General features: G+C 44.8%; 2 protein-coding genes across 3 annotated transcripts in view; one reads left to right on the top strand and one right to left on the bottom strand.

Moving 5' to 3' along the window:
• The first annotated feature begins 1,876 nt into the window (after window positions 1-1,876).
• TMEM218 (transmembrane protein 218) lies at window positions 1,877-15,358 on the top strand. Of its 2 annotated transcripts, none has more exons than XM_016122648.2 (4): window positions 1,877-2,010; window positions 10,271-10,380; window positions 11,210-11,312; window positions 14,540-15,358. In XM_016122648.2, exons 2-4 carry the CDS (start codon window positions 10,271-10,273, stop codon window positions 14,672-14,674), a joined length of 348 nt encoding a protein of 115 aa, XP_015978134.1. In that variant the 5' UTR covers window positions 1,877-2,010; the 3' UTR covers window positions 14,675-15,358. The 2 variants fall into 2 exon arrangements, with proteins under 2 accessions (XP_015978134.1, XP_036076991.1); XM_036221098.1 differs by lacking the exon at window positions 1,877-2,010 and adding an exon at window positions 2,508-2,681.
• A 110-nt stretch (window positions 15,359-15,468) lies between these two features.
• Window positions 15,469-26,332, bottom strand: part of SLC37A2 (solute carrier family 37 member 2) — a 29,124-nt gene continuing 18,260 nt past the window's right edge. Inside the window, exons 12-18 of the mRNA XM_016122645.2 lie at window positions 26,028-26,113; window positions 25,546-25,594; window positions 25,314-25,387; window positions 24,996-25,074; window positions 24,759-24,856; window positions 24,398-24,462; window positions 15,469-24,216 (exon numbers count right to left, since the gene is read on the bottom strand). Coding sequence (XP_015978131.1) covers window positions 24,186-24,216; window positions 24,398-24,462; window positions 24,759-24,856; window positions 24,996-25,074; window positions 25,314-25,387; window positions 25,546-25,594; window positions 26,028-26,113 — 482 coding nt within the window. The 3' untranslated portion in view covers window positions 15,469-24,185. The remainder of the gene's footprint in view (window positions 24,217-24,397; window positions 24,463-24,758; window positions 24,857-24,995; window positions 25,075-25,313; window positions 25,388-25,545; window positions 25,595-26,027; window positions 26,114-26,332) is intronic.

Raw genomic sequence — 26,332 nt, 5'->3', positions numbered from 1 at the left:
CATTATTCAATCAGAAAATTAATAGTTTCTCCCAGTTAAAGGGTGAGATAGATATGGTTCTTGCACAGAGGGTCCCTTCTTATGAGAAAACCTAAAATGTTATATCCAGTCCTGAAGATTTAAGAAGTTTGGAGTGTCTCCTCACTCATGCCCTATTTTTAATTCATAATTTAACAAAAGTCAGGTAGACCATTAGAAGTATAAGAAGATTAACTTTCTCAAACTCAAACTTTTGAACACTTTTCCTCAAAACATTAAGGACTCAGAACCAGTCCTGACCAGTTGGTCTACCCAGTGTTACTTTCCATTATTTTTCTCAACTCTGGCTTGGATGTGTCTCCACATTATTTCTCAGATAGTCAGTGCTCATTCTTGTGTGAGCCTCTTGTCCAAACAATTTTCTCTTCCTGGATTCCCTTCTATCTCTGTTCCACCTTTCCCATTCCACTTTAGTTCTAGCTATGCCATGAAGATCCACATTAACTCCAGCAGAAACAATATTTCTCCCAGATAATACAAGTGAAGAAGTTCTCTGGAAACTACAAAATGCTCTGCAAATATGACGTATTTTATTCTTTTGGAGCTATTAACTATACATTTTCTCCACTGTTATAACTCGCTTTAAAACGTTTCCTAATTGTTTCATATGCTGCTGATATTAGCAAACCACAGGCTATTAAGACAAGAGTTACAGGTATTTCTTTTGTATCTTCACAGTCCCTACCAGTGCTTAGCTACAGTTAACACTCAATTTTAATGAAATGAATTAAAATAATGGCTTTCTTAACCACAGAGTTCCTCACTGGGCTGAGTAAGGTCAGGTCGTTAAACACGTAAGAAATCGTTGGTTAGCACGTGACTGCAAATGAAATCTTAAAAGTAGAATACATTTGAAGCGTACATTCAATGGAGTTCAACTGTCTTCTTCCATTTCCTCTATAAAGCTATGATTCAGCAGTTGAATCCCCTAGATCAAAGATTCAGTGTTCCAGGGCTGAATAGTTTGTTTCACGTTTCAGAATGTTGTCTAAGGTCAAAAGTTCAAATATCACAGCTTTCAAATTTGGTCTTGTTTTTTGTCTGTTTTCCCTTCCTGATTCAACAATGGATCATGCATCCTCTGTCCTACTTCCTTGGGTTGGCCTGATTTATGGATCTTTTGGTCTAACAGGCTATAGCCTCAGAACAAAATCATGGCAAGTCTTAGTTCGCATTTAGAGCACTTTGCTAAAAGCACGTAGCAGCTCCAGTTCCAGGTGCCTAGCTGTGTGGCTACAGACTCACTTAATTGACCCTGGCCTCTATTCCCAGTTCTGTCATGTGAGTAGAATGAGCCTTGCCACAGTCTGTGCCATAAGGATAACGTAAGCATAAGGCCACATAAAATAAGGCGAGGTAAAAATAAATGAAAACTTGATGTTATCTGGCTTGCCCCCTCTCCAAGGCCTCATCTGATTTGCCCACCAGCGCCAGTGAGTCGGGGACTGAGATGCTCATCAAACCCCTGAACCCGCACTAATGTCCAGACTGCTCTACCTATCTCCCCATTTACAGGTAGGGGAATCCGAGCGCCAAGAACCTCCGCATCCCGGCGCCGCAATGAAATCTCCATAGTAACAGCGACGGAGGCCGGAAAAGCAGCTCTCTTCCGTTCTACAACCCGCCCTCCGGCTAGACTGACCAATGGTCCGCGGGTTACCTAAGGGATGGTGTGATTGACAATGAGTGGGGCGTGCGCGGAGCTGGGACTATCTCTAACCAATCGAGCTTTAGGCTGGAGACAGGACCGACCGGCCCTGGCCAATCGGAGGGCGTAACCAGTACGGTGTGCCCACCCACCACTCTCTGCGCTACCCTAGGCCGTGGCGGGCGTAGGCAAATAAGGGGGAGCTGGGCGTTGAAAGGGTGGCGCTGATTAGTGAATCTGGGCCCGCCTGGATGAAAGCCCACTTGTGATTCGTCCTGGGTAGACCAAAGCCTCCATGGGCTGGAACCCGCTGGACTGGGGGTGTGAGTAGGGGTTCCAGAGGGGAGGCCGGGGAGGGCGGAGGTGAGGAGTGGGGCCACCCGTGGAGGAGAGGATGGTGGAGGAGAGAATGGCTGAGGCTGGGGCCGAAGGGGCTTGAGTGAGGCCAAGGAGGCTGGAAGGGGCGGGGCGCTGACCTGTCAGACCACCCTGACCGCCCATCCCGACCCGGTGGCCAGTAAATATTTAATTGCAGGCAGAGAGAAGGAGGAATGTTTTATTTTTCATATTTCTAGGAAAGTAAAATGTTAGCATCTGACTCAATACCTTGTGACTCAAACCTCAAGTTCTGTCCCAAGTACCCGGGTATAACAGACTAACATTGTAAAAGTGATACCCGGCGGCGGGGTCAGGGACAGGAAGGGAGAGAGGACCGGGGAGCCGGGGCGGGGGCGAGGAATGTTGAAACCTGCGGGTGGGCGGGAAGGTGAGACGCGGGGCGGGGGGGGGGGTGCGGCGGAGGGGAAGGTGAGACTCAGGCTGTATTCTCCTGTCGCTGGACAGAATCAGCACAGGCCCTGAGAGAGGCCAGAGTCCCAGGGAGTGATGTGTCCGCTCTGCAACTCTAAGTGCCTGTTCCTGGGCCTGGGTGATGAAATGACAGACATGCGTCGCCTGGCACTGCCACATGCCAGCACTGCCCAGGAAAAAGGGGGGAAGGTAGTGGTCTGCATCCATTGATCCCCCTTTCTATCAGGTGAAGATGATGCCACACGCATAGCATTTAGTTAGCTTGGCAATTGATTTTTACCCAACTTGCATTTTACTTAATTACAAAGGTAGAGGTGTTACCCTATAGTGAAGTGGTTAAAGCAGAAAAATAAATTATTAAGCAACAGCCGGCCCCTACCCCCGCCAATTATTTTCAAAGGTTTGAAACAGCTGTAAAGGAAAATGAAAAAGAATTCTCCAGAAGGCACTTCACTCTTGTAACCCACTGTTTTCTGCTGCCTTCGTGGGCTTGAGTCTGTGAAAATCGGAGAGTGGGTGAATTATCTGTTCCCCACCATAGCAGCACTAGGGCCACATTACCCTATAGGAAATCCACCTTTATACTGGACAGTAAGTCATTGTGTAATGGCCAGTAGTATTCTCACATGTGATCCACTAGTGAGCAGTGCATTGTTAAAACAATAGGCTATGTAGATGTGCAGTGCTCAGTCACCTTGATGTATGCCACTATCAGTTTTCTCTGAGAGCTAGGTGAAAAGTACCTACATCCAACTGTTAAATGAAGAATGCACTACAGAAAAGTTTTGGGGTAAACTCTTTCCAAAGAAAGACCTCACAGCATGAGTGAGTACAAAGGGGAAAAATTGACCCTGTAGTTGCTCTTCGTGGTGTTCAAATTTAGACATTATTTTATTTCAACTTCAATCCACCTGCTTTAAATGCCACAGACATTCAGTTAAAGGACTTACTCTGGAACCAGATTGGCTAGACTATCAGTTCTCAAAGAACGTTTGTAAAAGCCCTGGATATTAAATAAAAACAAAGTTGTTTTATTTTAAATTTTAATCAGATTTTACTCAATAATTTACCTATTCCGGTGTGGAAAATAATCATGAGTATTATTCACATTAAAATCACACTGAATTAACAAGATAAAATGACTAGATTTTCACTCCTTCCCCACAACAGCATTCTATGCTATATCCAGCCCTTCCTTTCACTCTTGCTGAGAAAATGTATGGTTTAGTTATAAGGTGATGAACCCCATCCTTATCAGAGCTTAGGGGGTTATTTATCTCATTATTTTAAATCCATACCATATATCGAACCCAATGTCTCATGAACTTTTATGCTTCTGTGGTGGTTGATGGGCAATATTTCTAGTGTCCCAGCTTCAACTGTCATTTGCCCTGTATTCTAGGTGTCATAGTTGGTCTGAGTCTTACAAGTTATTTGTGTGATATCCAAAACAGCAGCAGTTAAACTTAACCAGTTATCTTGTTAAGGGCAGTGCCATCAGCTCAGTAAACCAGGCAGGAAGCGTGCGTCATTTCTAACATTTCCTTATATTCCTTTCCATCCCTACAGCTAAGACGGAATTCAACATCTCTTATCTGGAAAATTGCAATAGCATCCCAATTGGTCACCAATCTCTGTTCTCTGATCTCAATTCATATGAACCCTGCTATGAGTTACCTTTATAAAAATTAAGAATTATCTGAAATTTTTCAAAAATAGTTACTATTAGATGGGGTAGTATAACAGATACCTATGCCCTACCAACTAGGTTAGCAAACATTAACATTTTGGCACATCTTCTTAAGGTTTTTTTTTTTTAAGAAATAAAACACCACAAATTAGGTTCAGATCCCTTTTGTTCTCTTTCCTGTTCCCATGCTACTTCCTTCCTCCTCCCCAGAGGCAAACACGCTTTTGAAATTATTATGTCTCATTTATGCCCATGTTTTTACACCATACACCAGATATTGCTATTTAGGTTTTTTTCTATTTTAAAAATACAAGTAGTATCATACTATGGGCTTCATTTTGCAGCTTGATTTTGTCACTCAACATTATTTCTGAGATAGATCTATATCAATACAGATAGACCAAGTTCATTCATTTTAAGTGCTTGTTATGAGTATGTAATATTGTATTGATTCCCTTATTGATGGACAGTTAGGTTTTTTCCAGATGTTTTCCTATATAAATGAACATCCTTGTACATGTCTCTTCATGCAAGAGTTTTTCTAAAACAAGGGTTCTCCAAGGGGGCAGTACTGCCCCTTGGTCATTTTGGAATTCACGAGGGCATGTTTGGTTATTGTAATTTTGGAGGCACAATGGGGTTTACAGAACAGGTCTGGGATCCTAGATGTTCTGCAGTGCGTGGACAGTCCCTCACAGTGAAGAACTGTCCTACATCCTGTGCAGTTTTTGAGTGTCCAACAGGATACTCATTTATAATCTGAGCCTAGAATCTAACTTTATTTTTTATATAAACATACTGTATTTTTTGGCACAGTTTAATGTAGTAAAATTTCCAGGAATGCAACTCTAATGTAAATCAAGGGGAAATTATACTTATTTGTGGTTTGGAACTTTAACAAGAGTTGTTCGTCACTCTAGAAAAATCGCATAACTGAAGGCAGCCCAGCTCGTGGTATTTGAATTGCCATACAACACACCTGCATCAGCCTGCATTTGTAGCTTTTGCGTTCATGGCGATTCTAAGTTTAGGTGCAAGCATCTGACTGCTGTACTTCATTATGTATTCTAGTGTAGTCAGCCTGAACATTTGTATATTTAAACATATGCTGTTTTATTATGAATTACTTTCCGTTTAAAATTGGCTTCTCTGTGTGATATAAAGTAGAGATGTAATTTTATTATTTTCTGATTGGATAATCATTCGTCCCAGTTCTATCTATGAAATCCACTGAATCACAAAGCCAACACTGTTCTGTACAAAGCTCTCATAAATGCATGGATCTGTTTCTGGGTTCTCTATTTTATTCCACTGGTCCATGTGTCTTTATGCCACAATCACACTGTTTTAATTACCTTGGTTTTATAATTTGTCTTGTGGCAGTTGGTAACAAGAAAGGCAAGTTTCCATCCTAGTTCTCAAAATTGTTTTTGCTATTCTTGGGCTTTTGCTCTTCCATATGAATTTAGGATCAGTTTTCAAGTTCCACAAAAAAATATATATATTTGGTTAGAATTGCATCGAATTGATAGATGAAGGAAAATTAAGATCTGTTAAAGTTGAACCAGCCTATCCAGGAACATGAGTTATTTATTCCAATCTGTTTTATTTTTCTATTCACATCCTTTTTTAAAAAATCTTTGAATAAAGTTTTATAATTTTTGCTATAAAAATCTTACATATCTTTTGTTGGATTTATTCCTGCTTATACATATATACATGTTCATACACACATCTTTTTATTATGAAAGTTTCAAATATATTCAAAAGTATCGAAATAGTATAACAAACACTCATGTACTCATTACCCATTTTCAACAATTAACTCATGACCAATCTCGTTTCACATTAGCCCCCTTCATTTCATCTCCCTCAGATAATTAAAAGTTCTAGACATCATTTTCTATTATCTGTGTCATGTGTATGTGTGTATGGTGTACATCAATCTTTTAGCAATATAACCACGATACCATCACATTAAAATAAAACATTTTTAACTTAAAAAAAATAACTACTTTTTTAATATCCTCAAATATCCAGATACTGTACTATTCAGATTTCTCTAGTCATCTCATAAAAAGTTGTGGGTTTTTTTACAGTTGGTTTTGTTTGAATCAAGACCAAAGTTCATATATTACATTTGACCGATAGGTCTCTTCAGACTCTTAACACTTTTTAATATAAAAATTTTAGTGAAATGTAACACACATACAGAAAAGTATACAAATCAGAAGTATACAAAGCTAAATACAATTTAACAAAATTAACGAAGCCATGTAACCGACACCCAGACCCAGAAACAAACTTTCATAAACACCCCAGAATCTTTTTCATGCCCCCTCAACTCATTACTTTCTACAAGTTAACCATGCTTTTGACTTACAACCCCAAAATTAGTTTGACCTGTTTTTGGACATTGTATATATGGAATTACATAGTACAAATTTTGCCTCTAGCTTTTTTCAGTCAATATTTGCAAAACATCCACGTTGCTGCATTTTTAGCCGTTCTGGTGGGTGTCTAAAGGTACTGCATTTTAGTTTCCATTTGTAATTTCCTGATGACTAATAAAGCTGAACACCTTTCACATGTTTATTGGCCATTTATATATCTTTTTGCCAAAAATTCTTGTTTTTAATCTGCTCTATCAGTTTCTGAGAGAGAGATATTAAAATCTTCCACTAAATTTGTGGGTTTGTTCATTTATTGCAATGATTCTTTTGATTTTTGGCTTTATATGTTTTGAGGGTTTGTTTTAGGTTCCTATTTGTTTCAAGTTATATCTTTTTGTTAAATTATTCCTTTTGTGACTGTCTATATTAATATTTTTCAAATCTTTGCATTCTATTCTGCTTGATAGTAATATTATTTCCCCAGATTATTTTTTAGTTTTGCTTATTTTTTAATTGTAGTCATAAACACTTAACATTAGATTTACCATCTTTGGTGTTTACCTATTTTTTTAAACAAGCATATTCAGTTTAATAAAGCCTACAGGTAATCATTAACCCTCACCTCCTTCAGAGCAAAATAATAACTGAGGTTAATAATGATTTAACTTGGAATTGTCATTTCTCATCTTCCATATAACTGTTGATAAATATTTTAGTTCTTGTTTTTAACTAAAAAAATTAGTCATCATTTCTCATTAAAGAAAATTTTACTGTCGGCATTTTGCAGTATTTTTCTCACCATCCCTCCTTACATCTCACACCTTTCTTGGTTCATTCTCCTTCTTGTTGAAGTGTATCTATGAGAAAGAATTCCATTTCAGCCTTCTTATGTCTGAAAACATCTTTATTTGACACTCATTCTTGTGGGAACCTTCATGCTGACCTTGGTGGCACCCCTACAGAGGGGTATTAGTTTGTCTCTGCTGCGTACTTTGGGCTTCTCACTTTTTAATCTAGTTTTCATGTTAATCTTATTACTTGGGATCTCATATCATATTGGTCCTGTGATTGGAACCCCACACCTGCGTGTAATATAGGGTTGGGATTCAGATTTCTCTGGGATTATTCTTTTTTCACCCATGGCCTGAAGTACTTGGCCAGCTCTCTTCCAACTAAGTCAGCAGCAATATTTGGAGTCATAGACAGGTGAGCCCTTTCAGCGCCTACCGTTATGCAATGTTCTTAGTTGTAGTTCTCTGGATCATGGGTCTGAGACCTCATCTGTCCAGGAGGGACCACTCCTATGGGCTGTATCAGGTTCCAGTGGACCTTTGGACTCTGCTCCTGCTCACCACTCAGGCTTTGAGTTACATTGTTGTGTGTAGCATTTACAGGCTTTTCTTTATTGCTTTCAAGCTCCACTGTGTGTTAAATTCTTTTTGTTCTGTTTTATTAAGCATTTTTCTGTGTTCGCTGTTGTGCAAAGAACTTCCCTCATTAGCGCTGTCCAGCATGTTTACCTGAAGCCTCGGTCATCTTTGTAGAACGAGATACGATCCCGTCACTCATGCATTTGATTTTTATGGACTTGTTAATACTGCTTCATTTATTTATCCAACAAATATTTATTGATTATAATCTCTGGTAAGAAGTAGGTATACTGTGGTGAGCAAGATATAAAGTCTGTCCTCACGGAATTTTCTGTTCTACTTGGAGAGACAGAAAATGAACCTGTAAACAATAAATAAAAATGTGAACAGTTTGTGACATGTGCTCTGAAGGAGATAGCATGATGGAGAGTAATCGTTTTGGGGATTCCTTTAGCTAGGGCAGTCAGGGATCTCTCTAAGGAGGCTGCATTTAAAGCTGGGATCAGAAGGTTGAGGAGAGGCCAGCCCAGCAAAATAGGGAAGGGCTTGTTTAGGGACAGGGGTTAATTCCAGGCAGTGGAAACAGCAAGTTCAAGGATCCAGAGGTGGGGAAACACTTGGCATGTTAGAGTTAATGAGGTGACACCCACATGCTCTAATGAGGGGCGAGTGTGCCCCAGTAAGTTTTGCAAGGCAAGTGGGAGCCACGCCTCCTGCTGCCGCCTCTCTGCCCGCTCTTCCCTTGACTCTGTGTCTCGCCACACAGATTCTTCCCCACTTGGGCTGTGCAAAGCTGCCTCCTCACTGTCTCAGTTCACAATGTACTTTGTTTTCTACTTTTCAGAATGTGATATGGGTAGTTATTTACATGACAGTGTTCTCCAGTAGGCCTTAAAGCTGCTTCTGTCAGAGGATATGTCTTAGTTACCTAGTGATTTCAGCCCACAGCACAATGCTGTACATGGTAGGCACACAAAAAAATGCTGATTGAACAAATGTTTGCTTGTTTTTAGCACTTCATGCTTAGAGTTTCCTTTCCAAAACCTTTAGAACAGAACTTTTCATAGATACTAATTTTTGTGGTGGTTAAACCATCAGGGTAAAGAAAACTATTAACCTGAAGAAAAAATTGGTTTGCTTTAGACTTGTCTCCGATACTGCAAGGGAAAACCAGGGGCAGTCCTATAATGGGTCAAATGGTGTCCCCCCCAAAACATGTCTACATCCTAACCCCCATAACCTATGAACGTGATCTTATTTGGAAAAGGGGATGTTTCCAGATGTAATTAAGTTAAGATGTTGAGATAAGATCATACAGGATTATTTGGGTGGGCTCTAAATTCAACTACCAGTGATCTCACAAAAGACAAGAGAGAAAGACAGAGACGCAGAGGAGTCGCCATGTGAACATGGACGCAGAGATTGGAGGGATGTCACAGGCCGAGGGATGTGAGGAGCCACCAAAATCCGTAAGAGGCAGGACAGCTCTTCTCCCAGAGCCTTTGGAGGGAGTATGGCCAAGGTGACACTTAGTTTCAGACTTCCGGCCTCCAGAACTGTGAGAGAACCATGGCTTTCTGTTGCTGCAAGCCACCCGGTTTAGTACACATACCTCCCATTATACCTCAGTTACCTCTGCTACCACATGGACGTAATACCTATCTCAGATGCTTATTGCCATGATTAAATGAGATATATTTGTAAGGTACTTAGTACACAGTGAATGTTCAAAAATAGTGATGGCTCCCCTCCTCCACCTCCTCCTCTTCTTTAAGGAGTTGTGAGTTTGCTTCCCTTTGCGAGTAAAAACTCAACAATAGAGTGGGACATTTCTATCTGGCGATTGCCTGGTGAGTCAAGCTCATACTGTGGACTTAACCTGAGCGCTCCAACTTCCACATTGACTATGGCGCTCTCAGGCCTCGGTGCCTTTTACAGCCCTTCAGTAGGGTTTCATATCAAGAGACAGTTCAGGTTTCTATCGTGGATTGGGGGCAGACAAACTAGAACTCAGATGCCAGATTTGAATGACCCACTTGGAGCAGAAACCAACCTCTTAATCCTCACCAGAAAGAAATGTTTGATTCTAAATGTGTGATTCCTATTAAGGCCTCTGAGACTGGATATTCCCAAAGACCTGGCAAACCAATCATCAGAAATTCCTCATAATGAGTTTGGACTTTCTGTGTTTGTCTGACCACCTGCATGCACCCTGGGAGCATGCTGAAAGCAGGCAGAACCTGGAGCCAGGGGTACACCTTGTCCTGCCCCAAGGCCCAGGCAGAGCAGAGTGCAGGGCTCATGCGTCCTTTCCCCACAGATGGCTGGCACTGTCCTGGGAGTGGGCGCCGGCGTGTTCATCTTAGCCCTGCTCTGGGTGTTGGTGCTGCTGCTGTGTGTGCTGTTGTCCAGAGCCTCTGGTGTAGCCAGGTAAGGCATTCTCTCCTGCTGGGAGCCCACGGTGAAACAATTAGAAGTGAAATCACCGATGCTTGTCACGCATTTAGAATTCAGAATATCCATTTTGTAATTATGGACACTTTGAATGAGTTGGATTTTGACCTCTTATCATAAGCACTTACTGTGTTATTGGCTCTGAAGCAGAGGTGGGAGGAGATGGGAAACATTTTTCAGTTCTCCTTGTAGAGGAGATGGAGGGATGTGAGATGAAAAGAAAATCTGCCTTCTCTGCCTATTGAATTTCTTGAGGCGAGTTTCTTAAATGTTCCAACTAATGGCAGATGCTTAGTCCATCCCCTAAGGCTCCAGACCTGGACCTGTGGAACCTGCAGACATGCCGTATGACGGCTGGCTGGCCATCACTCGCCGACTGCAGAAGAGAGGCCGTAGGCGTTGCGCTCTCTGGTCAGACAATGTCGGTACAAAGCAGCAAGTTACATAATTTACTAACCTATTCTGCTCTAAAACACAGAAGTGGGGGTGAGGGAGGGGCTGCTTTGGTTTTTCATGATTATGACTACACAGAGGCAAAAATAAAAACTACCAATTCTCAATCTTAGGAATTTAGAATGACTGGGAATAAACAGGAATGCATCCAGCTGGTACCTGTCTAGGAAGAAGGGGTTTGGGTTAAAGGGGAAAACATTTCTAAATTCACAGGGCTGTGTAGACAGCGGGTCTCTGGGCATTATTAATGGGCCAAAACAGAAGACTGGCCCCAGGGAAGAGCCCGTCCAGGCCTGACTGACTAGAAAAGAAGCTATAAACAGTGCTTTAACACTCTGTCTTTTGACCCCAGGTTCTCTGTCATTTTTGTATTCCTCGGTGCTGTGATCATCACGTCAGTTCTGTTGCTCTTCCCCCGAGCCAGTGAAATCCCAGCCCCAGCGGTCGAAATGAAGGTACAACTATTGGTGTTATTTTGCCTCCTGAGTTGTAACTCTTGTTTCTCTTGATCTAGACCTTGCCCCTTCCCCAGGGTGTTTCCTGATGCCAGGTTGGCCGAACCGTGTAGGAAGATTTGTTAAGTTAAAGCAAGGATGGGGAAAGCTTAGGGGGAGGTTTAAACTCTCTACACCTTCACCCAGGAAGAGAATCTTATTCTGACTCTGGTTTGCATCAAGCTGAACAAGCAGTATGTCCAAAAGCCACCTCATACTGTGGGGCAGGAAGACGGAAAATGAGTTAAGAAGAGGACTAGGCCTGGTCCTGTCACATAAGCACGCCCCTTCCTGGTGGCCTGGGCTCAGAAACGCAGATGTGGGCCTAAATTTCTGCAGTGCCCTCAAGGTGCTGAGAGATGTGAGGTTTTTTTGTTTGTTTGTTTTTTTACCACCATGTGTTTGAATTTTTACACTTCTGATGTAAAAAGAATACTTTTCATAGGGAGAAGCAGTGAGGAAAGGAGACAGGTTTTTGGAAAGCGGAAATTGAATAGATAAATGAGTTCAATACTCACAGTCTTGTGGGAGTTCCTTTGGTCCTCATTCCTAGAACCACACCTGCCAGTACCCACCTCTCCGGATGGATTTTAATCATCTTTCTCATAGTCCTTCTCTGGACACCCCACCTATCTGGTTCATTCCTGGTCGGGGCTCCAGCCTTACGGGTTGATCTCGGGTACCTATGATCTCTATAATGGTATTGAATTCTTGTGTCCAGTTATTCCTTCTATCAGCTTCTTTACTCTCAACTTCCACTTTAACTTTTTAAGTAGGAATGATGATACTATAATAGTTAACATTTTTAAGGGACCCCAGTGTGTGAAATCTGTGCTAAGTACATTGTATTATCTCATTTAAATCTCAAGATGACCCTCAGCAGTGTGAAGTAGGTACTATTGTTATCCCCATATTATATGTAAGGACACAGAGGATGTAAGAGGTTAAAGTTACTGGCCCGAGGTCATATATATGTAGAAAGAATCAGAGCAAAGATTGAAGCTGGGCTCCGTCTTCATTGGGGACTCAACAGAATATTAGGGGCCATCACAGAGAATTCTTAAGTGACTATTTGGACACTAGACAATAGCACATAAAATTATATAATTTCTGAATTAAAATTCGCACATATTTCCAACTCCGTCTAGGACTAACCATGGGAAAAAAATTGTTCTGAAGACTCCAAGGGAAATAATATTTACCACACAATTTAAGGAATTATTTTCACCCATGCCAGGTTCTTTCATCAGTGTTTGAAAACCATTCTGGCAGTGTGAGTACCAGGTGTGAGCCAGAGCCAGGCTCCACCTCGGCTTCCCTGTCTTAAAGGGGGAGAGCTAAGGAAGCTGCTGTGTGTCTGCATTGCTGCAGATGTGACTGTCGAAAAAAAGGCACAGAGCAAACACTATTCTGAAATCAATCCCTCTATCCTCTGGGAGTTTCAGACCCAGGAGAAAAGAATGGGGTTTGAGCAAAAGGTTTTCATCCGCATGGCCAACGGGATCAGAGTTCTCATTTTCAGATTTTGAGAACTGGCCCCTGCAGCAGCCTGGCTCAATACCTATCAATAATACATGACCTGGGCCTTCTGCACCCAAGGCCTGCTAATTGGCTAATTAAAAAGGGAAACGTGTCGAACGAGCAAACATGTAGCCCGCCAGAGACTTGTTCAGTACTGGAGCCAAGGTCAAAGTTATGTTAAAGCCGTTTGATCAAACTGACCTTTGTTGTAAGTTGGCTGTGGGGGTATCTCTGGAGCAGCCCTATCTTCTTGGTGTCTTTGGGTTTCAGTGATCATAGCTGTGCTTGGACTTGACAAGTGCTTGGTGCATGATCCCTGTATTAGTTTCCTACTGCTGCTGTAACAAATGACCACAAATTTAGCTAACAACACATTTATTATCTTACCGTTCTGAGTTAGAAGTCCAAAATCATTCTCTCCAGGCTCATATCAAGGGGTTGGCAGGGCTATTCCTTTCTTCAGGTTCTAGGGAAGAATCTGTTTTCTTGCCCTTTCCAGCTTCTAGAGGTTGCCCTTGGCTGGGGGACCCCTTGCTCCATATTCAGAGCCAGTAAGGTAACATCTCTCTGACTCCGCTTCCTTCTTCCACTTTTAAGAACCCTGTGATTATATTGGACCCACCTAGGTAATCCAAGCTATCTCCCTATTTTAAGGTCAGCTAATTAGCAAGCTCAATTCCATTTATGACCTTAATTCTGCTTTGCCATGTAATCTAACGTATTCACAATATCTGGAGATTAAGATGTGGACATTCTTGCACCATTATTCTGTCCACAAGAATCACCTTTCAGGTATTTTGGATTCTCTTTGAGGTACTAGGTTTTCAAAGCTTATGGAAACTGTAAAGTCACCCAGTTGCTTGGTTTGTGTAGCTGCTCCATTAGGTCTGTAGATTAAATTGCTTTTTTCGGCCCAAACCTAAGCACCACCATTTGGATCTAAGGAGAGTAGAGCTCTGGTGGTGGACAGTAAACAAGTGGATAGAGCCAACACTAATTATAGGTTTTTGTCAGCAAAGACTAACAGCTTTGGGGCCCGAAGTCTGACTGGTTGCCAGACAGCCAACTGTGTGATTTGGGGCACATCATCTATCCTCTTAGTGTTTTAGTATCTCAGGTAAATGGCCATTTTCCCTAACCCTTAGAATGCTGGCTTATGAATGTTCGGGTACAGAAGTCTTCTGATGAAAGTTTTACAGAGTGACATTTTCATTTTGAAAAGGAACCCTCTGGAATTGGCAATGGGGTGACGATCTAGAGGTTTGGATCTTGGGTGCGTGGGGTTTGTTGTACTGTTGTATTTTTGTGTATGTTTCAAATTCTCCATAATAAAAAGGTAATAAGAAATATGAACCTTTCTAAGACCAAGCACATTTTTCATGAATGCTTTCAGATAACCTAGCATAGGATTCCAGAACTCATCCTGGGTTTCAAAGTATTTATGAATCTCCCAAATCTAGCCATTTGTTTCCTGTACTTCATTAATCCTTTATCGTGTATTTCTAGCTCAGGAAGTTAAGAAAAGGATCTTTCTTAACCATTTACAGCGGAGACTCGGGGCGGGTTGTTACTGGAAGCTACAAATATGAACAAACCCTGGGCCCATTCAGATGAGCACAGCCAGGGTGAAGTGATAGTAATTTCATTTTTGATGTTTCTTTCTCCAGATCGTGGATGCTTTTTTCATTGGCCGCTATGTCCTGCTGGTTTTCCTCGCTGCTGTCTTCCTTGGAGGTCTCTTTTTGGTTCTAATTCATCATATATTGGAGCCCATCTATGCCAAACCACTGAGGTCCTACTGAGCACTATTTGTGAAAACCAAGACCCTGTTCTCTACCTCACTTTGAGGTCATCCATGAGCAGAAAGGCACTGTTTGGAGCCTTGTTTTGACAGCCCCATGCCTTAAGATCAGGGGAATATCCATTTATCGCTAAGATAAATCCCTTGAGTCCTGGTTTCCAGACACAGGGTTGCAGAATTGTCTCTTCAGAGATAAGAGTTTCACTGGTGTAAGAGGGACATTGCTCTTCCTAGCACCTATACCTCAGGTTTTCCATCTGCTTTGTAAAGAGACTTGTAGGGGAGAGAACTGGTAACTTTGGGGAGTCATGAGCCGATGAGGGCCAGGTGCAATTTATTACTACCCCTGAACTGTCTCTGTCTTATTCAATCTGAAATAGTAACAATGGTCTGCATTGATTTTCAATCAAGACATCAGTAAAGTAGATTTAGGGAAAAGAAGCACTTGGCTCCTGCTATCCAGTAAATGAAAGAATTTGGTCCTTTTGATAACATATAAAATTCTTGTTTATAAAATTGGGACCATTTGGAAAGGAAACACACTCAAAGGTCCACAGGTGGTTTTAATGTGATGAGTTAGAAGACTTACTCAGGTGTTGGTTATTGACCACTCTGCATATCATGCCACAGAACTCTCTGCAGGCAATGTCCCTCCGCTCTAATAAAGCGATTCACACCAGCTGAATGCCTGGCTCTCACTTCAAACTCTCGGTCACAGTTTTCTGAGTCTAGTAATTCTGTATTTCAAGTTGACTTAGGTATTAGAGGACAGGTGTGGAAGTGCCGTTTGTCCTGCTGCTATGTCTCTGGATTCTTCTTCCAGGATTTGGGGGACTTCGTGTGCCTTATTTAATTACCATAAGGGTCCATTTGGGTTATTGTCATCTATTTCATCTTTGTAGCCCTTTCCCCAAAGCTAATGGGGAATATATATTCCCAGGGTTAGATATAACTTTATACCTGCCCGAGATCCCAGGCCAAATAAAATCTGTCACTAAATGGAGGGGCTTGGGCCAGTTCCACTTTAGCAGTTTCATCCTTATTCCCTAGAGCTTTTTGAAAAAGGATTTTCTGGCTTAAAATTAAGAGCTAGAAAAAAGTTGGAAGGAGAACTTTAAGTACATGGTATATACGATCAGTACACTAGTTCCTTTGAAATAGAATTTACTTAATTTTACAGCGATCTATTTATTATCATCCCCATCTTAAAGTAGAAAAAAATTATCTCTTAAAGAGATGAACTAACTTGCCCAAGCTTCCCATAACAGCCAGCGTGCAGACCCAGGGATGGCAGACTCCAGAACTGCTCTTGAACTAAAAAGAAAACACCTCGAGCTTTGTGGAATTTTGATTGGGAGCATGAGGAAGTCAGGGCCACTTCTCCGCTTCCTCTCCTGGATCCTGTTGTCATAGGAAGGCAAGGGTCCTGCCACCCCAGCGGGGATTAAGCTCTAAACTAAAAGTGGAAAGAACAGGTGGCTTTGGGGAGTCATGGGCCAATGAGGGCCAGGTGCAGTTATCCCTACCCCTGAACTGTGTCTTATTCAGTTTGGAAGAACTTTGCAGATGAGGCTTTGTCAGAGAAAGCTTCGAAGGAAATAGTTTCTCAATCTGGCCTAGGGCCCTCGGGTAAGAAAAGAAACCAGAAACATCCCCCGCCCCCAGCGGACTGGAGGGGAAAAGGAGAATCGGAAATACTGAGGCAGCAGGAGAGTGATACCGTTGCCCCTCTCTGGGCACCGGCACTGAAGCCCCCATACTCTGGCAAGTCTCTGCGGAGATGCTGAGCCAGCCCGGGGCAGACTGACTCCTAACAACGCACAGGCTGCCACTTGTCACCTTCTGCTGAGAGACTTGCTGAAAAAGCAAATCTGGAAAAACTCTTGTAGGTTCCTGACCATGAGTCCATCTTTTTTATTACCCAACAAAAGTGTCCAGCTATTAGATCAATGTGTAATGGCTAAGAAGTTTGGGGTGACTCTGCAAGTGGTGAAAAATGTGTTACAGTTGGAAACTAAATTCCTCACCAAAAATCACTGCTGTCCAATTTTTGTTGATGATGTTGTTTTCACAGATGTAAATGACAGGCTTCTGTGTTATGGGCAAAAATCATACTTAGAACCAAGTGCATTTTAGTTCAGGCTGCCTTCCATAGATCCTGTCCATAACTACCAGCTGTGGTGAAATGAATGATAAATTACTTTCTACTTGCATACTCAAAGTAGTCATATCCAACTGCCCCCCAAACCCCACAGTGTTGGGATAAATACAAGGCCGAAACGGCAGAAAATGAATTTCACTGAGTTCTACATGGGCGCCCCTATAACCAGTGTCTGATACGGCACCCCTTGTGCGTGTGGCCTTCCTGGAGGTTGTCCTTTAAAATAGAAACAAATTATCTAGTGTCTCATTCATTCTTTGATCGTGCTGTACTGTTCTCTAATCCAGAGAGATCCTGTGGCAATGGTGATCCCTACTGTTTGGAAAATAGAGTAAATCAGGGCTCCTACATTAGAAAATAGGCTATATTTCATAGCCTTTTAAAACTGTATCCTGACAAAAGCTAAATTAGCAGGACACCACCCTCCCCCAACAGTGCAGACGTTTGTCCTATCCACTAGGTGACGCTGTGTGCTATATTTTAGAAGTCTCCAGCCAACAAAATGTACTAGTTAATTTTTTGACAAGTTCTTTAAATTTCCGACTTACAGAAATGGAAGTAACGCTAATATTCTCTACTGATGCATGATATCAGATATTTAATCTAAAAATCCATCAAAATGATCGTACCAATGTCTAGTTACGAGCCATTCACTCCTGCTGCATACACCGGCATGGCTGTTCATAACATTTCTCACCGTTATTGGGTATAAAGCATTTGTCCTGTGGAGTGAGCCAATCCGAGGACTAGACTCTGAGGCGTCTAGGCTGTCTTCCTAACTCTATCCCAGGAGGAAAGTATCCAAATGACTTCTACATGTTTTTATTCTAACATTAATCCATTTCTTGTTCTGTTCTCTAAGACATAAACTTTTTTTTATATATCAACTCTATCTCATTGCCACTGCAGTTGAAGAGTTTTTGTTTTACTTTGATTTTAATTCAATGTGTAAAGAAAATGGCTGCAATTATTTGACAGATGAGAAACAGGCAGAGATGAAGGGATTTTACAAGTTTCACAGGTAGTTAGAGGGGCTCAAACTTGACACCAGGGTTCCTGATAGCTCATTTTTCAGATAGTTTAAAGATCATTTTTAAATGATCCTTATTTTTACATTGGTTAATACTATTTCTTAGCTATTCGTACCCACCATTTCCCTAACCCATATTCAAAAAAAGGTAAAAGTTTCATTAAAGAGTTCTCAAGTACAGTACAAATAACAAACCTTTTATCATGACTTCTTGGCTTAGACCTTTAAGTATTTGGCAGTTGTTCTGTAGGGGCAAGTTTCTAGATGTGGGAACCGGAACCACAAGAGAATGAATCTAGAGAAGTGCTGATCACCCTCACAGGGGAAAAAAATGCAGGACTGAAGGGATTTTACAGTTCACGGAGTTCAACTTTTGATCTCTGTTTCCATCTCAAAACTTGGGAATATTCCATTCCTCACATGCTGAAGTCACAGTTTTTATTATATTCAACAATCACGTGCTACACATTTTTCTAAGTGCTCTGTAAGTATTCTGTAATCCTCATAGCAACCCTGTGAATTAGGTACTCTTAATATCCCCATTTCACAGGTGGGGAACAGGCACAGAGTGGTGAGGTGATTTGCTTGCGGTCACTCTGGTAGGGGTTAAGTAGGAGTCAAGGTCTGAAGTCAGGCAGTTTGGCTCCAGTCTAAACTCTAAATGACTATATACCATGTTGCTCCACAAAATGAAAACAAAGAAAAAGGAGGGACCAAGCTCAGGTAATTCAAATCCAGTTGATAGAAATACTGAGGAGAAGCAGCTTAGTCTAATGGAAAATCTAGACTCCTAGAGATTGGCCAGGAATCCAAGCAAAACAGTGAAATGCCATGTGGGACCTCACTGAAAACTATTGCTCTGTTGGACTTTTTTTTCTCCTTGCTTAGCAATACTAACCAATGGGGAAACTCCTAAATTGAGTTTTCAAGAAAGACTTACATGGCAATCTCTCCTAAGCACTGTCCACCTGATTAGTTTGATACTTGGGTTGGTTTTCAGAGGTGCCAGTGGAAGAATCAAAGCCACACGCCAAGAATGTTTGTTTCTTGATCTCTGTCTCTAGCAGATCATGGCGGTTGCTGTTAACTCAAGGAAAAAAGTGTTTCCAAGTCCCGCACTCTCACCCTGCTCCAACATGCACCTTTGTCTCGGTTTCCTAGGACCTAAGAAATCACAGCGGGGATCAAAACTAGGGCCCAGCACCATGCGCAGAATGAGAAAGTTTGTTTTTCTGGTCTTCATTATCCTGTCGGGTTTGTAACTTAGCCCGGGCCCTGCCCTCCGAGAATTCTCGGGATAGTGACCGTGTAGCATATATGCGGTACCTGAACACTAGCCAGACATCCCTCCACTGTTTTTTTAATCTTTGGGGATTTCTTCAGTTTTCCTGTCTTCAAATCGATGTTGCTCCAGTTTTACACTGAAAACGTGGAATAGTTTCCTATTGCTGCTGTAACAGATGACCACAAACCTAGCAGTTTAGAACAAGGGCCCCCAACCCCTGGGCCACAGACCCATATGGGTCCGTGGCCTGTTAAGAACTAGGTGGCAATAGCAGAAGGTAAGCGGCGAGCCAGCGAGCAAAGCTTCATCTGTATTTGCAGCCGCTCCCCAGCGCCAGCATCGACCCCTCAGCTCTACTTCAGATCATCAGGTATAAAATTCTCACAGGAGCACCGGTCCCTGGTGCCAAAAAGGTTGGGGACCACTGGTTTAGAACAATACAAAGTTATCTTACAGTTCTGGAGTGTGATGGCTTCGGCCCCACCCTGAAAATCCAGGGTAGGCAGTCTCCCCATCTCACAGTCTTTGATCACATCCACGGTCTCATTTGCCATGTAAGATAATGTAGTCACTGGTTCTGGGAATTAGTATACGACCTCTCGGGGGAGAGGGCATCATTCTGCCTACCACAGAGAAGATGGCCCCATCTTCCGTTTCTAAGGATTGCCCGCTTCCACCCTACATCTTCCATCCTCACTTTACCCCGACTCCTTAATATACAAGGCCCACCCCTTTATCTCTAGTACCCCTCTCCAGTTCTCAGGGTTGGCACCCCAACCCCATGGAGTGCTAAGAATTTCCTTCCCCCAACTTCAGTTTTAGTGGTAGCCTCAGAGTGCTAAGATCTACCCGGAGCTCCTTTCTCTTTCCATTGCTGCTTTCCTCCCCGGCTCCCTCACTAGCCCAGCCTCCCAATGGATCGCTAAAGGAGAAATGCAAAGAGTTATTGCTTTTTAATTACAAGTGCTATTGTAACATCTATAAGGAAGAACACTTTAAGCTTAATTGAGACCAAATGTGAAGTTAAATTAAATGAATAACTAATTAATGTAATGTTCCTGCATTAGCCCCGAGTGAGTGCTGAGGCCCAGAGAGAAGGCAGGTACCGGGCCTCTGGGGAAGAGTCAGTGCCCAGAGCTGAGGTGGGGCCAGGACGCTGGGACCTGGGAGACAATCAAGGAAGGTCGGGTCTCGGGACTGGGGTTCCCCGACTTTCGACTTTCGGTATTTCCCTGAACTCCCACCTACAGCCCAAGTCCTCATTTCCGAGGCCGGGATCTGAGCTCCCACGTGCCTTTTGTCTCTTCCTAGGGCCACACTAATCTGCTGGCATGAGCAGGTGTGTCCTGCTCACTTCACGGTCCCTATGCCTGTCACATTAGGGCTTGATAAGTACTCATTTTACCTTCATTCCTCTTCTACTTCCCCTCGCTACCTTAGCAACCTAATTGCCCAGGTCCATTCATCCTTACTTCATAAGCCTTTCACATCTCTTCCTCCCACTGCCGTTGGGATCTGGGATCACCCTCCTGCCATCCCTTAGGGCTGGACTGGTGGACGGCAAAGTCCAACCTGAGTCACTACCCCTGGTGTTTTCACTTGTGTCGTTTACAGACGTTGTCACGTTCTTATCCCCACTAGACAAGCTCCTCGAGGGCGGGGTTAGGAGGTGCGGTTTCTACCTATTTGTCTCCTTTCACACAGGTAGTGCTATTACTATTTTCTAGATGAGGAAACAGGCTTAAAGCTAGTAAGTGGTGAAGCTGTGGGAGAGAAGACCTCGAAAGTGCCAGAGAGGGACAATATCCCGCCCCCCTCCGACCCGGACCTGTCTGCAGCAAAAAGAAAGAAGACAGTTGACAAGTGAAAAAACCTCGGCTCCTCTGTCCCCCTGAGGGACAGCAGAAGGGAGCTCAAGCTGACGTAGGGCTCTACCATGGGGTTGTGGCACCATCTAGCGGCTCCCGTGAGGGATGATGGCAGACAAGACTCTCGTCTTGAAAAAAGCATCCCTGAATCCTGAGCCTAAAGCTTAGCATTCTGGCTGGCTCCTGCCCTGTGGGGGCCTGAGGACCAGAGGTCTCTCTCTGACTGGCTCCTGCTCTCAAAGCCAGAGTATCCAGCACTTGGGGACTTAGGTATGTGTCACCACCCTAGGTATTGTGTCACCATGGGCTGTAGGTGGGAGTTCGGGGAAATACCAAAGGTTGGGGCATGTACAACCTATTTCAGCGTTGGGGGGTTTGTATGCAGCTAACGTGCTGGCCCACGCAGTGTCCAGTTAATACAACGGTCATATCTTGCGTGGGGCTCTAAGCTCTCGGTTTGCCCCACTGCCATCAGTGTCATCAGTGTTGTCATGAGCATCTCCTCTGGGAGTGACCAGTGTGACCAGCACACAACTTGGAGGTCCTGGGACACTGCCCCCAACAACCCGTGGGAGCCCTAATGAGGACTAGCATAGCCTCAGCCAGCAAAAGAAATCTCTTGGTGCTGACAGGTGGTTTCAGAGGGCAGACAGAAATGCCAAGAGCTAGCTGGCTTGGAGCACTCCAGGATTTGAGGTGGACAGACCAGTACATCAGGAACTAAAGGAGAAAAGGCCACTGCAGACAGCTCCAGGAAGCCACACGTGTAAAAGCTCCTGAATGAACCTGTCTTGTCACCCTGGCACCTGTGCTCAGGACATAAGTCCTTTTTTGTGTCCGCTATCATCCAGCGAGCACTCAGTAACCACTGGCACTTCTTTATCCAAACACTGGTATTTTGTACACTCGAAACCTATATAGTTTTATTAACCAATATAACCCCCAATAAGTTTAATTAAAAAAAAAAAAAACACTGGTATTTTTATCGAAACACACACTGGCATTTTCAGTCATGGCCTCCATGCTCCCTCCGCCCCAACAACACTGTCATCTTCCACTCAGGACACAGAGGGCTTGGACAAGGTTGAGGCAGGGGAGGCCCTCACAGCAGCAGCACAGGCCTCAGCTCAAGGGTGAGACTTCCTTCCTTCACCTTAGTCCCAGCTGTGGAGATTACAGCAATAATACTTTAATCCAAATGGGTCAGGCGTCAGAAACAGGATCAGACGGAGAGAAAAAAAGGCTTGTGGACAAAGGGATGAAGACAGGCTGGGCAGCTCTTACGTAGGGTCAGAATCCCACTGGTAGGTACAGGCTGACTACAGAGGTTCAGACTTAACACGGGAAGGAGGGGTACGCCTTTTCCGGCCTTGGTCCTGTGGAGCCTCTGCCTTCTGTCCTGGAATCCAGACGAGCAGGAGTCTCCACGGATCTTTCCCTCAGCAAAATGGAGACACCATTCAGCCCTGACCCCATCCCTTCTGCCTGGCTGTCCCCTTCCCATGGAGACTCTCTCCCTGTCCCTTAGCATTCCTGCAGGCTGGTGTTAGGTCCGGAGGCTTTGCCTCAGCAGTCTGTGGCAGTTTGAATTGTCTTGCCCGGGGGAGTACTTTGGGACCCACTGGGGCCCTCCACGCTTCTCTTCCAATGGAGGCCTCATATTTCTTTATACCTGCATGAGAAGCAGAGAGGTGAAGGAAGAGAGAGTGAGTCTCAGGTTAGTAAGCTCCAGCCCCAGTGGTGGGACAGGGAAGGCGGGTTTCTAGAGTCCCTTAATAACTGCCTTTCAACCCTGTTCTCGATAGTCCGGGCTCCTTCTCACCTCTTCAGCAGGGAATAGAGAGCCAGATTAAATGTTAAAACTTAATATATATTTTTTATCACATTTGACAGCTTTACAAAGCAATATCACATATTCTATCTCATCTCGGCCTCAGATCAACCCTGTCAGGTATTTAGGGATAAGTGGCTCCATTTTACACATAAGGATGCAGAAATTCAGAGAATATGTCCAAGGTCTTATAGATAAAGGTGAGCAGAGAAGTCAGGACTGTCCAGGGATTTCTGGTTCCGAGCCCAGTGCTCCCTCTGCCCTTGCAAGTTACTCTGCTCCCCACGTAGGGGCCTTTCAGAGAAGGATCAAACCCCACACACCAGGGACTAGCTGAAGCCTTGGGCACGTCCTGCCAGTCCTGAGCTCCATTCTCTCACTCCTAAATGAGCATATCTATTTCTCAAGGTGGCTGAGTGGTAACCTAATGTAGCTGAAGTCAGGCTTATTCTAAGCACAGAGCAGATGTTTTCTAAGTGTTCATCCTTCTCTCTTTCCGCTTCCTCCACTCCCCTCTCCCAGCCCCCCAATCTCCCCTTGGGCCTGGCCCAGGGAAGGCAGGTGGAAGGACACCAGTCAGTGGTCCAATCCCCCTGCTCCCCCAGGACAGGGCAGCGCAGACTATTAACGCCACGCTTTCAGTTTTTCTCCCCTCAACCTGGACGACCCCTCCTTAAAGGGAAGTGCTCCCCCAAAGAGTGTGCTAGTTACCGTGACCCTACAGTTACCATCCAGACCAGGTCCGCAGCTCTGCCAGCTCCTCGTGAGCAAGAGCCTCCTGCTCAGAAGGAGAACCAGAAAGCACGAGCACGTAGCCCAGCCTGTCACCAGCTCGGCCTCCGCCACCAGCCCATCTATGCAGCTTCCACACCCGCCACCATTGGGCAACAGAGAGCAGCACACCAGCCAGCTGTGGACATTGATTCAGTTTTGTCCCAGAGGCTTTGATCGGTAGTAGCTTCTTTCTGTACATCCCAAGCAGAGGGGCCCAATGACCTTGGTTTCTCATCTTTAGGAGCACCTGCAGCTCAGAGTCTGAGTTCAGAGGGAAAACTATACCCCTGGACTCTGCCTCCTCTGTCCTGGGGGTACATCGGAAGCACCACTGATCTCCCTGATCACCTTGGTGGCAGCTCAGGCCTCTTAGAAAACACTTTCCAAGCACCATGCTCTGCTTGGGTCGACAGTCTGGAACTGGCCACCAAGAAGAAAAAGAAAGTTGAAAAAATCACCCTGAAGGAGAGAGGATTTGCATGCAGGTCCCGCTCTGATGGCAGGCACATCAGTCACGGATTTGAAGAAAATACTCACAAAAGTCACGGGACTTGAGGAAAATACTACCGCGTGTGGGTTAGGGCCAGACAAGAGCTATGGAGACACACGGGACAACAGGGGGCAGGTTAGCCGTGCTGAGGCAGGGTGGGTGTTCACAGAGCACGTGAGTTCCCGAAGACCGGGTTGGAGCTGGGCTGAAACTGGGTGCAGAGCACCTGACTGTGGGTTTTGAAGTGAGGCGAGAGGTGAGGCTCTAGCTCTCTGGAGGACTCACCCCGCCTCTTTGCTCAGGGACGACTTCCAAGCCATGATCTCTTTGTACACCAACCGGCAGAGGAGCTGTGAGGAGTTTGAGGCACAGAGGGAAGGGAGGAAAACATTAGCCTGGAGCATGTGGTTAGTCTCTAGTACTGGTGACTACTGGGCTGGAAATGGGGAAAGCGCTGGGCACACAGCATTATTCACCATGGGGGGTGAAGTGGTTCCGAGCAAAAGGGCTGCTGTCCCAGGGCACCTAATGGACAATGTTTTGGACCTCCAGGGTTCTAGCCGGCAAGACAGGACACTCCCCCACCTCCCAGCTCCCGCCACGCGCCCCCCGCCAATATCCATCTGTGTATTCCAAGAACTCTTACCAGGCAGGCCAGGACATCAGCAGAAATGAGCATGTAAAAGACGTTGTTCCAGCCTGTAGGGGAAATGAGCCCGGCCAGCAGAGGCCCCAGAGCTGCACCTGTGCGGAGCACAGAGTCAAAGCAGGTCACCTGCCAAGGGGCCCCGGACCCCCGCCGACATGAGGGCAGCAGTCCAAGGAGTGTGCCCAAGACAAGGCTCAGTGTTCAGCAGCCAGGAGCCAAAAGCTAGTCACAGACCTATGGACCCAGTGCCGTCGATGATGGCCGTGACGGTAGACAGTGCCTTTGCATTGCCCTTCAGGCTCTTGTGAGTCCCCTGAGGAGAGAGAGAGCAGAGTGAGTGCCCAAACCAAGAGGCAGCACCAAGCTCTGGGACAGGAGAGGGGCTGACTATGGGAAAGGCAGTGTCGGGGCTTGAAATTGAGAGGAAAGGGGGGTCAATGGTGGATTCTGAAGGACCTTGAAGACCTTGTCTCTGCAGACCAAGGGAAGGGAAATGGACCTGTCCAAGCCCCTAAAGGGACCCCTGGGCTCCAGGGAGGTGACCCTGCTTACCAGGTCAGCTGAAACAGCAGTGGTGATGAGCGCATAAGGGCCGTTGACCAGGGCCCCACAGACAATCAGCATTACTGAGGCAGTAAGAGAGACAGGCCTGTTAGAGATGAGGGAACAGGAGCAGCCCCAGCCCCAAGGCAGGTGAGACCCACCCACCTTGTGTCAGGCTGACAACCTGCACTTCCCTGTGCCTCCCACCAGTGCCTGGCAGGACCTGCAAACATCTCCTCACCTATGGAGCTGACAATCCCGTTCTGGCCGAAGTGGTTGTACAGGAACAGCTGAGAGAGAAGGGGAGAGGCAGAGTTACACCCAGGCTTCCCAGGGGCCACCACTGTCAGACTGGAGCCCAGAAGTCTGGAACAACCCTCTCCTGCCTCGGAACCCCACAGGTCACCTTACTCCTTCCCCTTCTCACATCCAGACTTCTCAGTCTCTAACTGTCCCAAGGATGGGGGTGTCTAAGATATGGTGATTTATTCTTTCCCTTTTCCCAAACTCTTATTCTTTCCTTGGGCAAGAAGTTTATCAACTGGTGACCAAATAGTCACTAATCCCTTTCTGAAACTCTCAGTCCGGGTCTCTTTTCTGTGTGGACCCTGGCCTCTCCTCCCTGAGCTGCACACGGCGATGTACACACACACACAGACAGACGTGTGCATAAGTGCCCAAGTGTGCGTATGCACATGCACTTTGCCCTGAGGTTATACACACCATGGGGGCGGCCAAGATCAGCATGACGCAGCAGGTAGTGGCCCTGCCATTGGTGTAGTCAGAGATGAGCCCCGCCAGGATGCCGCCTGGAACACAAACCAACTCACCCACTGCTGCCCCAAGCATGACCACAGCCTCCTACCCACATGGTACCCCAAGTTTGGCCCCATCATTCTGCCCACCACTAGCCCGGGCCTGGGCATCCAGACTCAGCAGAGCATCTCCCGCCAAAGCCCTCCATGTACCCACTGTTTACAGGAAGACTAAATACGAGGGCCACCCAGCTGGTCGAGAGCCCTTTTTTC

The sequence above is a fragment of the Rousettus aegyptiacus genome, unplaced genomic scaffold (assembly GCF_014176215.1).
Source record: "Rousettus aegyptiacus isolate mRouAeg1 unplaced genomic scaffold, mRouAeg1.p scaffold_m13_p_5, whole genome shotgun sequence".
Taxonomy (NCBI): domain Eukaryota; kingdom Metazoa; phylum Chordata; class Mammalia; order Chiroptera; family Pteropodidae; genus Rousettus; species Rousettus aegyptiacus.
This window is presented reverse-complemented; position numbering and strand designations above follow the sequence as displayed.

Coding starts and splice junctions, on each gene's coding strand:
- TMEM218 (XM_036221098.1), top strand. CDS start 2,655: ATGCCAGCACTGCCCAGGAAAAAGGGG. Junction 2,682..10,270: donor CACTGCCCAGGAAAAAGGGG/GGAAGGTAGTGG, acceptor CTTTCCCCACAG/ATGGCTGGCACTGTCCTGGG. Junction 11,313..14,539: donor CCCCAGCGGTCGAAATGAAG/GTACAACTATTG, acceptor TTCTTTCTCCAG/ATCGTGGATGCTTTTTTCAT.